Below are 13,175 nucleotides of genomic sequence, written 5' to 3'. Positions count from 1 at the left end.
TTTTTTTTTTTTGCCAATAACCATTTCATCCATAAGTGTCTATTTATTGGGTAATTTATATAAAGACCTTCGAAGTTATAAATAAATGCACCTGATGCATTATGTGACATCTATATCACAAGTGTAATAAAACCAGAGTCATATTATCAGAATCTGCATTATATGTTTCGAAGTCTGCCCAATTCCCCTCGCTAAATTAAGTGCAGGAATAAAAGGATTTTACGAAGCAATCTTCTACCCCGAGACACGGTTTGGCGCTAGAAGACACCTTACAGCCCTTTCAAGTCAATGGGTTGAAAGGAGTCTCAGCAACGAAAAGGTATCTATGGCAGAAGACTGTTTAGTAAATATGGTCCATTAAATGCGCTACATTAGCAATAGTTTGTAATTCGGATATTAAATCCAACAACCGGTCACTGCAGGACTTACTTGTTTAACCATTTTTGACAAGTCCTCTTTAGGGAAATGCTGCTTCAGTTTCTCTTCCACCAGGCCTCTGAAGGAGTCCATGGTTAGGGACTCTTCCAGGATTTCCGCCAGGCAATCGGCAACCCCCCCAGACCCTTCCACCAAAAGGCACGGGATGGGGCTCATTGTGGCCTTATACACCCTCTGAAAGCATTAATTCAGTGGTATTGGGGTGAGATCACATGCTATCAGACAAACAAGGTACTATCCTCTCAAAGCTGCCTGACATTGTTTCATCTGATATACCATAGTTTAATTTGCAGGTCTCTCTCATTCTGCTGTATGGCTTTGTGCCTGTTATATTCTTTATACTGTAATGTGGTATGTGTATGAATTCTGGGCCTGTTTATCAGTGTATCAGTTTGTATTTTGTTGAGCAAACAACAAAATGATACATTCCTTTCTGTGCAAAAGGTCACATTTAAGAGATTCAACGCAAATGTGAGACATTACGTTTCTGAAACATCTGGGCTGATTTTTAGCCTTCTAAAAATGGAGTAAAATCATGAAGTGATGTACTTTCTTTATTGCAGGATATTCATGTATTTTCTTTTTACAATGCAAGCTCACACAAGTAGGGACAGCCTTACATATTATAACAGTATATGTAAACAAGTCAATTCTCTCCCTCTCTCCCTCTCTAAGGCTAAGGCCCCGCTCCCAGAGTCAGCGCGCCCGCACTGCAGACAGACGGGGCGCTGACATACACAGACCGCGATATGCGGTCTGTAGGGAGCGGGAGCCGGAGTGGGAGGTGGGCGGGAGTGGGAGGTGTGAGCGGGAGGGGGGGCGTGGCTTGAGCGGAGGAACCGCTACTCTCCCCCCCCCTCCCTCCACGGACTCGGGCTGGAGCTGCTGATTGAAGGTAAGCAACACACACACGCAGGCACACACACACACACACAGGCACTCACGCACACACATACACACACACAGACAGGCACGCACGCACTCAGACACACACACAGACAGGCACTCACGCTGCTGTCACTCCACACTCCTCCCCGCTCCCCGAAGCCTCTCCTCCTCCCGAAGCCTCCCCTCCCCATTGGCTCACAGCCACACCACGTGACGCGTCAACGCTAGGGAACACCATTTTCTTGTGTCCCATAGCGGCTGACGCGCCACAGCGTGTAGTGCGCTGTGCCGCCAGGGGGGACCGGGACCAGCTCGGGAGGATTCCCCTGCTGGTGGGGAACTTGCGTGTGGCCGCCCGCGCCAACGAGCACAGCGGGACCGAGGCCTAAGACTAGTAGTAAGTGCCTACAGTATGCATCGTTATGCCAATATATTAATCATTGTCCCTCTCTCTGCCCCAGCCTGTGTCACTTGCCTTCCAATGGAATACTTTTCATGAGCAAGTCTATCACTCGCAGGCTTTTGCTGATGAATAAGGTCTCTTGTTGAGACAACCTTACCTCCAGCATCTTGGATTCCCCAGCTATCAGCATACACAAAACAGGGATTTCAATGCTCCCTTTGCCTGGAAGACAAATTTGTCCAATGAATAAAAACACACGTGACCAAGAACCCAGACCCCATTATTTACAGTTACAAGTGAAACAAGCGTTTTATATTTTGGTACTATGTATGTATAGTACTGTATATATTTATATAGTGCCACCAATGTATGCAGCGCTTTACAGAATTATAATACAAACAGGACAGGGGGATAATATAAAAGTGTCCAAGCAGGACATTAAAAACAATAGAAATTAGGTAGTCCACTCCCTGCCCTACAGAGCTTATAATATAAATGGACCAATAGGAGGCTTAGAGAATAGAATAAAAGGCACAAGTGTAGTGTACACAATATGTGAGGGAGAAAATAACTGCAGAGGAGTGAAGGATGGCCGCAGGGGGGATGGGGCATTTGGTAGAGGTTGTTTCGCTACAAGCAAATGGTCGCTGCTGCTTCGCCACAGACGGACCCTCCACCGCAGCCGATCTGCCACCGGACACTTCCAAGGTAACTTATTACGGTTTAGGGTAGGGGTTAATTTAAGGGTTTTAGCGGTTAGGGTAGGGTGTTTTAGGTTAAGGGTTACATTTTAGGGTAAGGGCATAGGGTAGGGGGGTTTTAGGGTAAGGGCTTAGTGTAGGGCCTTTACCTTAGCGGCCAAGTGGCAGCTTCCGGTGACGGGGTGAGTCATGGCAAAGCACCGGCGGCCATGTGGTTGCGGCAAAACCTCCGCTACTAAATGTCCTAGACCAGCCTCAGCTAACCACAGGCTCTGCTGAGGAAGCGATGAGGTGTTAGGTGCGACTTGGAGATGGGGAGGAATGCGAATCAGTGGCTGCTGGGGGAGGAAATTCCACAGGTAGGAAGCCAAAAAGGTTTGAGACATCAGAGAGCAGCCTGGGGGCTGCCTTCAGCACAGCGTGACGGGAGGGTCGCGGTGTAGCATAAGATTACAGCATAAACGTAGGAGACATGTTTCTTACGAGTCTTCTACGTAGATAAATCTGTCACACAGCTCCTGACCTGTTCACTGATAATGGAGCACTTTATGAACCTCTGTTATGCTGATGAGTGGAATAGGAGGAAGTGTAGCATAATGATTAAGGTAGTTTTAGATCAGGAGTTCTCAACTCCAGTCAAACCTCAAATTCTCTCCCCCCCCTCGTCAGGTTTTAAGGATATCCCAGCTTCAGCACATGCGGCTCAATCAGTGGCAGTCTTTGACTGAGCCACCTGTGCTGAAGCAGGGATATCCTTAAAACCTGCCCTGGTGGGGGTCTTGAGGACTGGAGTGGAGAACCCCTGGTCTTGATGGATGGCAGACATCCATTTAAAGGACACTGATATCATACAAATCTCTATATCCTTCTGTGTCTTAAACTGTAACTGTGTGGTAATGTTGACCACCGCTCCTATTTCTCCTTAACTACCCCTTATGTTAACCAGAGAGACAGTGTTGCTAGTATTTTCCAAATCAGTTACTATATGAAAGGCATCATACACAATGTTAATATTCAAGTCCTCGAGCTGCCAAACTGGATTGAAATCAAATTGCCACATAAAAAAAATATGCATTTCAGAATATTTTTTTTTCAGTTACATATGTATACAAACATTTTTAAATAATCACTGCTCTTTTCCCAATCCCACAACACACCTTCTGCACAAATAAGGATGTATATTATATAGGGCAGAGTAAATGACTTAAGAAGGTACTGCATATCCTAAAACAGGTCTACAGTCTTTCAATTCACATTCCTGTCATATTATGACTGTGTAATGGCCATACTTTACATAAGACATAATTGGATAATTGCTATTCCAGCCATAAATGCTTCTGTAACCATAATGTATATTAAAGAGAATTATAATGCATTTATTTTTTACTAGTTACCTCTTTTCCCAACATAACACGTAATGTCACCAAGTTAGCCAAGGTTGTGGGTAACATTGTTATATACCGGGTGGTTTTCCCCCAGTCTCAGAGGAAAGGCATACAGTAGGTACCATCATTTTTCCCCACCATGCAACCTGTAAGAAACCAGTGGGCAACATAGTCCAACTCACCCCCTACTCCTGTTTTCTGCCGGGAGATGTGTTCCTCTAACCTCGACCGGAAGCTGGTCTCTCCTCCCATTTGCTGGTTTGTTCCATCGTCTGCTAGGAGAAAGACTGAGTAATTGTTGTCCAACGAGTAAGTCGGGCCATCCACATTCTCCATGTAATATTTGGCTGGAAAAGAGCCCTGTGTGAAGGGGATGAACGAAGACGTAACCATGAACCTGATTTACTGCTAAATAATTTGAAGAGATTCGGTGCTGGAGGGGTTACTGAAGAGTTGCAGTGAGAAAAGAAAAAAAAACGTTTAAAAATTGCCAACTGGTCCCTAATCTGGGGGAAAGGGCCAGGGAATTGTCTCAAGACAACGCAACTCCGTTCCACAATTACCATTACATTGACTAGTCAAATTGCGGACACATTCAGAGTGAGTTACTAGAGGAACACTGCAATGCACTGCAGGCCCCTTTAAAAACCTTCCAACGTACAGTATACAACAAATAAAAATACCACTTGTGAGCCAGTCACATGTCTCAGGCACGTCTGCAACCCTGTCTTTCCCCATGATCCCCTAGCATACAATGCTTCCACTGCAGCCAGGGATTCTGGGTAATGACATGCAAATGAGCAATCACAGTATGTCACTTGTAGCTTCTTGTCCATTTTAACCTGGACCCCCCCATAATCTTATTCTTGTCGTATTGCACAGCTTTTTCAGCAGAGCCGGGGTTTCTTACCTTAGGATTTACCAGGCTCTGACAGTTATTCACAATTCCCCAAGGCGCGATTCCCATTGCAACCACTTTGGTCCTTGCGTTGGAGTTGGCAGTGGCATGGTCCCGCACAGCCTCACCTACATACTTCCCAATGCCAACCTGCATTCCACCGGTCATTATCCAGGCACCTGCCAGGGAGGGGTTAAAATATATGAGTGAACAGGGAAAGAAAGGGGACTCATAGGCACACAGCCCTTTAACATGAGCCAACTAGTGATGAGAGATAGAGCTACTTCTTCTGCACAGAGTGGCTAATCCCCCCCCCCAAAAAAACCTATGTTTCCTTGTGACTATCCCCCTAGCAATGTGGAACATTTCTTGTAATCTTGTTACGGAGAATATTAAATACATTATATATTTTTTATATGCACACTCGATAAAGTATGTGGAATTACTGTACAGGGGAGTTTGCTCATACGCAAATACACAAGAATGGAAGACCCACCCAAGCATACTCAGATCAATGGATTGCAGCCATGCACACATTAGCCATTGTGCACAATGCTATGCAGAGTACGCACATACAGGACACAAACTGGGGAGAGGTGGTTTTCCATTATAAAGGAGGCAGGGGCAGGGAACAAGTAAATACACTTGAACAATATCCTGCAGCCGCCTGCAATTGATACATGTTTAACACTAATCAGAAGACCAGAACCTCAACCCTGGTTACACAGCACTATGGATCATATTTACTAAGTGGTGTCATTCCATATTACACCGCGGGGCCAATTCAGCGGAACGGCCCATTAGGTATCTTACAGCACTCGGAGGCTGCGCTGCCCAACTCCAGTCCTCAAAACCCTCATACAGGTCAGGTTCACAGGACATCGCTGCATCAGCACAGGTGGCAACAATCAGTGGCTCAGTCGAAGACTGCATCACCTGTGCTGAAGCTGGGATATCCTTAAAACCGGACCTGTTGGGGGTCCTCAGGACTGGAGTTGAGCACCCCCGCTCTAAGGTGTCCCGTGGCATAGCACCGCTTAGTAAATATGACACTTCATGTTCACCTTGACGGAAACAGGCGAAACGTTGAAGCTGCTGTACACGCTTGACTCATTTCAGTTCTGATTCGCCTCTGCCGGAGAACTGCACGGTGGGTTTGCAAAGCTTTGTGTGTTTGGGATCTCAACCCGCATTGCTCGAGAAAGTAACATGGTCTCTTTGGAAGCCATTCTTCTTTTGAGAAAGGCCAAGTGTGGCCGAAACGTCAAGTCATCTTGTTGGCAATAAATGAGTTTGTTTAGAAACCCGTGGCGCCCTGTTCCTTCACCCTTCATTATACTTTGGATTATCACAGAGATCCCTGGACCAGGAGCACCGGTATTTGTATCCTTTATGCATTTTTTTTTTACAGTGTCCAGCACTTTCCCTTTATTCTCTTTGGAAGCCATCCATGCCACTTAGTTTCTCACCCTTATCCCCTTATAATAAAAGCTATTTACACATTTACAGCCGGCACCGGTGTGGGTGTATACACACCCTTCTATGACCTGTGCACTTATCTTTACTACTAGTAAATATAACATCTTTTGTAGAGCTTTACTTCTGGTTTAAAGCAGCAGTACAAGCTGCAGGTTTTTTATTTTATGTATTTTTCCCTTTAATATCTGCAGCAATACAAGCCACACAATGTTACGTAATTAGCCAAGTTGCCGATCGATCCGTTCTCCTGTGATCGATCGGCGAAGATTTGGCTCGGGTGTTCACCAAGTGACTGTAGAGTATTGACTCACTATCTGTGACTTTGTAAATGGTTACTATAGAAACAAGAGGCTCGTTGCATTATAATACATACAAATTGTCATTCAGAGTTGTTTAAAAAAAAATGCTACAACCATTTTCTCATAGTACAGAACTGATTAAAAAATAAATAAATAAAATACAACAAAAGATATTGCTTGGTTTGCAGCAGTAAAATATGAAATACCTAATCCCTGTTATAAACACTTTTAATGAAGACAATTATTCTGAAGCTTTATTTTTAGTTATTGGCAAGCCCTGTTGGTGGCTTCAAAAATACACTTAGATTGTAAGCTCTTCGATGCAGTGACTTCTTTTCCTAATGTTTATTATGCGAGAGGTGCTTATGTACTTTAATGTCTCTTATTATTTTGTCACATGTATTACTGCTATATAAATATATACAAGACTGGACAGGACCTGCACCTGTATGTTGGCAGACTCTGTACCGGGTGACAGGCACTGGCGCACAGCATGTTGTGGCCGAATTTGCATTTTACAGAGGACTGATGAATCTTTTTGGTTGATGCAAATCCTTGGAGAGGTGTTCAGATCACGAGCCCGACTCGCAGTCATGCTAGAAAAGCAGGACTGGCCTCACTTGTTACCTTTATCCAAAAGCTGTGCGAGATGTAAAAGAAGTGAAGGCCCGTTTATAAAATGCTGTGAAGCCGTGTCGCCGGCCCTTGGAGAGTTAGTCCTATTTATTTGAATTGAGCTTATCATTTTCTGCAGTGTGGCTATCTGGCTACATAGTATATTGAATAGAGCAGGGGAGCGCAAACTTTTTGCCCTGTAACCCCTCCCGGCTCTCCTGCCCTGCTCCAGAAGCCGCCGGAACCAAGGCAAGGGAAGTTACAGAGGCCTTCGCCGCTCCCCTGGCATTTAATTTAAATGCCTTCATGAAGAGCGCGGGGCCTCTCTAACCGCCGCTACCCCCCCAGAAAGTGGGCACACCCCCAGTTTGCATACCCCTGGAATAGAGTAACCTATAAGAGTATCTATTTAGGATGCTTTTCATGAGACACAATGCAGAGTGCAGTTTTTACTGCTCACTTGGGCTATGGCGGACATTCAACCTTTTCCAAAAATCAGAAAAACAGAAATTGAAAAAACTAAATGTTGGTGCAAAGCACTCTGGGTTTGGATGTTTCAACAAGAGCGTAATGTGCCCACTCTTTAGATTGCAATTTAAGACAATAGAGGGCCCTGCTGTGATTCAGACTGATATAATAATATGACAAGCCACTTTCCAAAGATTGCTTTTGATGACCCCCCTAGTCTGAGACTTTTGACCTCTGACCTGTGCTCTGGGCTGCCTTGACCAATCCCTTCCTCAGGATGTCCTTCAGCCAGGTTTTCATCTTAAAGTCACCATCCCCTCCCACAACGGATACCACCAGGTTTGGTGGAGGGATCTTCCAGTGATGCGTTATGAGGTTATACACAATAGCGGGTTCGGTCTCATTGGACAGGCGGATGAACTGTGAAGTGGAAGGGGGGAAAAAAGTCAAAAGCCGCAGAGATAAAAAATAAATATAATAAAAACCAAGTCCTATTCCTCACCACACAGCACGGACACTAAACAAGGGGTGGCACCTCCAGTCCAAGAGCCACCAACAGGTCATGTTTTAAGGATATCCCTGCTTCAGCACAGTGGCTAAATCACTGGCTCAGTCATTGACTGAGCAACGTGTGCTGAAGCAGGGATAACTTTTAAAAGGTGGCTGTTGAGGACTGAAAATGGCCAACCCTGCACTAAACCTGTCACCTCAATCACTTTTGTGCGAGGGCTTTGCACATGGTTTGAACGGACATCTTTGGATTTTAAAAGGCCATTGGTATTTTATGAGTGGCAACATTAGGAATATGGATAGGATATACATTAAATGGATATGAAAATGAAGAAACATTTGCAATGTTGAAATGACAATAAAACTTGATTGCAGAACAGAAAGGGTAAGAATAGTTTACACGCACACACGCCAGAGTAGGTAGGCGAGGAAAGCATTGTAAAACACTGACCAATAAAAAGAGAGAGGGGAGAAAAAGAGGCCAAGAAAAAAAAACAGAGAGGGCACAAGATGGTAGAACTGAATATCATTTTAACTTCATTTTAACTCCCTGTCTTTATCTCACATGCTCATCATAAAATATACAAAATGTCCAAGAAGTCAGAAAACTTGTTGGCTCTCTAACTACACTGAACTTTGCCACATTACAGCGTGCAAACATCACACCTACTATTAATCGACACAGTGCATCAGCATAGTTACTGTAGTCCACAAATGTTGACTCTGCATTTTCAGGCATTTGTGTATAATATCTAATACTCAACATGTTATTAATTACATTTTTTTTTAGATCGATATCTCTACATTTTTTTTAAAATAATAAAAATACAGTACATTTAAAAAAAAAGTTCATTTATGTCTTACTAGCTGAGAGACCCGGCGTTGCCCGGGATGTAAATGCGTAATAGGTAGTATTATTTATAAATGTGGAACAATAGGTGAGTATTTGTTGGAAAGGTTGGATAATAATGTTGAAAAGAAAGATGGAAGAAAATGTAATACGATGTTGTATAAAAATGGTTTATTGTAAACACACCACAGTACAATGTATATTTTGGTGACATAAGTGATGTGAAAATGTGAGGCGTGTGTCCTGCTAGGGTGTGAGCGTGTGTGAGGCGGCGGGTGGGTGTTCAGTACGGGTGGCGCGTGGGTAGTGAGTGCTGGCTGTGGGTCGGGGTCCTGCTAGGGTGTGAGGCGAGTGCGGGTGACAGCTGGTCAGTGATATTGTTGCGTAGGGCAGGATGCGGCAGGTGTGTGTCGAGTGTGTGGGGTGGGTGAGAGGCGGCGGGTGTGTGTCGAGTGGCGGGTGTCTGTTGAGTGCGTGCGGCGGCTGTGTGGCGCAGGGGTGTGAGCGGTGGGCGGGTGAAAGGCAGAAGTGCGGGTGGGCGAAAGGCAGAGGCAGGAGGGCGGACGAAAGGCATTGAAGGAGGGGAGGTGAGGTCGGAGGGGTGGTGGGGGGGTGGTGAGGGGAGGTGAAGGGGGACGGAGGGGAGGTGAGGATGGGTGGTGAGGGGGGGGATGGTGAGGGGAGGTGAAAGGGGGGCAGAGGGGAGGTGAAGGGGGGGGCGGAGGGGAGGTGAAGGGGGGGCAGAGGGGAGGTGAAGGGGGCGCGGAGGGGAGGTGAAGGGGGCGCGGAGGGGAGGTGAAGGGGGGGCGGACGGGAGGTGAAGGGGGGGTGGACGGGAGGTGAAGGGGGGGGTGGAGGGGAGGTGAAGGCGGGGCGGAGGTGAAGGGGGGGTGGAGGGGGTAGGTGGGAAGGGTGGAGGTGGGGGGCTGGGGGGGGAGGGGGGGAGGTGAAGGGGGGGTGAGGGTAGATGAAGGGGGGGTGGTAAGGGGGGGAAGGTGGTGGGAAGGGGGGGAGGTGGTGGAAGGTGGGAAGGGGGGGAGGTGGTGGGAAGGGGGGGGAGGTGGTGGGAAGGGGGGGAGGTGGTGGGAAGGTGGGAAGGGGGGGTGGAGGGGAGGTTAAGGGGGGGGTGAAGTGGAGGGAGGGGGGGTGAAGTGGAGGGAGGGGAGGTGGAAGGGAGGGGAGGTGGAAGGGAGGGAAGTGGAGTGAGGGGTGGGTGAGGGGAGGTGAAGGCCGCTCACTCACCCGTCCGGCCGTTCCCTCACCCGTCCGGCAGCTCCCACGTGGATCTGAGGCGGGAGGCAGCGTGTTGTGACCGCTCCCCCGCTGTGTCCCTGGCGCGCGCTCGCTCACTCCGCTCCCCCGCTGACTGTAGCGGCGCCGGGGGGGGGGGGGTGGTGGAGGGGAAGTGAGTGAGGGAAGGTGAAGGGGGGTGAGGGGAGGTGAAGGCCGCTCACTCACCCGTCCGGCAGCTCCCTCACCCGTCCGGCAGCTCCCTCACCCGTCCGGCAGCTCCCTCACCCGTCCGGCAGCTCCACGTGGAGGGGGGGTGAAAGCGCGGGAAACAGGGAGAGGCGGAGCCTCCGGGACCGGTGGGAAGAGAGCGGGAGATGTGCTGCTAACACTGTGAGCCCCGCTAATGTATGTAACACCGTGTGTGTGGGGGGGTTGTGTGTGTTAGTGATGTGTGTGTATAGTGATGTGTGTGTGTGTGTGTGTGTGTGTATAGTGATGTGTGTGTGTGTGTGTGTGTGTGTTTGTGTGTGTTTGTGTGTGTGTATAGTGATGTGTGTGTGTGTGTGTGTGTGTGTTTGTGTGTGTGTATAGTGATGTGTGTGTGTGTGTGGGGGGGGGGTTGTGTGTGTTTAGTGATGTGTGTGTGTGTGTGTGTGTGTGTGTGTGTGTGTGTATAGTGATGTGTGTGTGTGTGTGTGTGTGTGTGTGTGTTTGTGTGTGTGTGTGTGTTTGTGTGTGTGTGTGTGTGTATAGTGATGTGTGTGTGTGTGTGTGTGTGTGTGTATAGTGATGTGTGTGTGTGTGTGTGTGTGTGTGTATAGTGATGTGTGTGTGTGTATAGTGATGTGTGTGTGTGTGTGTGTGTCTGTGTGTGTCTGTGTGTGTCTGTGTGTGTCTGTGTGTGTCTGTGTGTGTCTGTGTGTGTCTGTGTGTGTCTGTGTGTGTCTGTGTGTGTGCGCCCCCTTCACTCCGCCTCAGGCCAATGAGAGGTGTGCGGGGGCGGGCGGCCCAAGGGAGCAATCTCATTGGCCTGGCCCAAGGTCCAATGAGATTGCCGCTAGGGACACGGGGAGGGGCAGAGGGAGACACATACAGACCCGGACACATATGACACTTTCAGAAATATATAGTAGATGAAAGAAATCAATGCATCATTTGCCGCCTTGCCTTCCTCTACGGTCCCACAGGGGATTGGTGGATTTTATTGCCAAGTCCCCTTGGTTCCCATCAAAGAGCGGACTTCTGCCAGTGCCTATACAGCTCATTTCTAACAATATTATGCAGCGTGGCCCTTCCAAAGTGAAAAGGGTTAAGAGGTGATGTAAACTAGTTGCTCCTGGAGTCCAAATGTTACAGTTCTTGTGGTTCTCCTGGTGTGTGGGTGTGTCACAGGGCAATAAAACAAGGGGTAATCTTATTTTATATGATAATAACCATATATTGCTCAAGAAGTGTTCCAGAGTAAACCATTTCTCTTAAAATAATAACTACTGTATTTCATATAGCGCTTTTCTCCCAATGGGACCCAGAGCGCTTCCCAATTACAGGATAGTGCGCGGTGTGCAGCACACAGGAATGTTACAGACAGTCCCTGCTCAGGTGAGTTTTTTTTGGTGCCCGAGGCACAGTGAGATAAAGTGACTTGACCCAGGTCACACGGATCAGACAGACCTTTGAACTCTGTGACTTTGTTCCATCAGCCATAAAAGAGGCAATTTAACAAATATATATCTTTCGTAAAAGGTAATGTGAACTCATTTGCTGACAAAGTCCCCATCAATGCGTTGTGGGCCCCTCCGCAATGAATTAAAATGTGGCTAAAAAAATTTTTTTTTTAAAGTGATACCAGTATTTGGGGCAATACCCTTAGCTTTTGGTCTTGCCATTTATAAACAGACATATTCCCAGGTAGCTCAAAGTCCTGCATCCACCACATCATAAATATATATTTATGCCAAAATGAGTGCTACTGAGCGTGGCAAATGTATACAACAGAAGACAGGGGTGCCCAATGCTACATCCAATTGACAAAACATATATGGTAATGAGTATTACGTTTAAATACTTGAATAATAATAGTAATTACTTGTTTTTTTTTTGTTAAACCCTTTGGCCAAAGCATCGTAAGCCTGCATACCAAACGTCAAGGTAAACCAAAAATGCAGGTCCTACACTGTACTGTGAACCCTTCCTGTTACCTCTGTATGAGGGGAAGCAACTGCAGTGAGTCTTGTCCATTCAGCAAATTGTCAGAACCTCCCAAGTTAAAAAGGTGGGGAGGGGCGAGCTCTGAGGGGAGGTACCACCTAACCTCCATTTGACTGTTACCAGTCAGAAATTGATTAACACACATTGCCAGGTAGCTCAAACTCCTACATCCACCACATCATAAACATATATTTATGCCAAAATGAGTGCTACTGAGCGTGGCAAATGTATACAACAGAAAACAGGGGTGCCCAATGCTACATCAAATTGACAAAACTTATATGGTAATGAGTATAACGTTTTTGGTTAACCTTGACGTTTGGTATGCAGGCTTACGACGCTTTGGCCAAAGGGTTTAACTAAAAAAACAAGTAATTACTATTATTCAAGTATTTCAACTTTATACTCATTACCATATATGTAATGTCAATTTGATGTAGCAGTGGGCACCCCTGTCTTCTGTCTTGCCATTTATAAGCAAATTATTTTGTAGTGTGGTTTTGGGGTATTAGTTTTCAGCCTGTGCCTCATTGTTGCCTTGCCTGTGCCCAGAGAAAATGTGTCTTTGATGTTTGTGGAAATGTACAAGCAGCTTATTCCAAACCAGTTGCATTTGCATCGTGTCCTTTCGACAAAAGCCACAGATTGTATAGAAGTGTCCTTGCTCGCTGCCGGGACGCCGGGCGCTTTGCAGAAACCTGCTTTGAATGGCTGACGTCGGAACGGTTTCCAGTGCACGCCTGATAAACAGCTAGTGACAACTTGGCTAAAAATAGCAGCCCGCCCATGTTGACATAAAA

General features: G+C 46.7%; 1 protein-coding gene across 1 annotated transcript in view; it reads right to left on the bottom strand.

The window, feature by feature from the left end:
• The window catches only part of TRPM4 (transient receptor potential cation channel subfamily M member 4), a 54,487-nt gene that overhangs the window by 21,868 nt on the left and 19,444 nt on the right, over positions 1-13,175 (bottom strand). The window contains exons 4-8 of the mRNA XM_075605646.1: positions 7,814-7,994; positions 4,726-4,892; positions 3,998-4,175; positions 1,887-1,951; positions 430-612 (exon numbers count right to left, since the gene is read on the bottom strand). Of these exons, the coding sequence (XP_075461761.1) occupies positions 430-612; positions 1,887-1,951; positions 3,998-4,175; positions 4,726-4,892; positions 7,814-7,994 (774 nt within the window). The remainder of the gene's footprint in view (positions 1-429; positions 613-1,886; positions 1,952-3,997; positions 4,176-4,725; positions 4,893-7,813; positions 7,995-13,175) is intronic.

This window comes from Ascaphus truei, chromosome 6 (assembly GCF_040206685.1).
Source record: "Ascaphus truei isolate aAscTru1 chromosome 6, aAscTru1.hap1, whole genome shotgun sequence".
In the NCBI taxonomy this organism is placed as follows: domain Eukaryota; kingdom Metazoa; phylum Chordata; class Amphibia; order Anura; family Ascaphidae; genus Ascaphus; species Ascaphus truei.
Note: the sequence above shows the minus strand (reverse complement) of the source record. Positions and strands in the feature narration are given on the sequence as shown.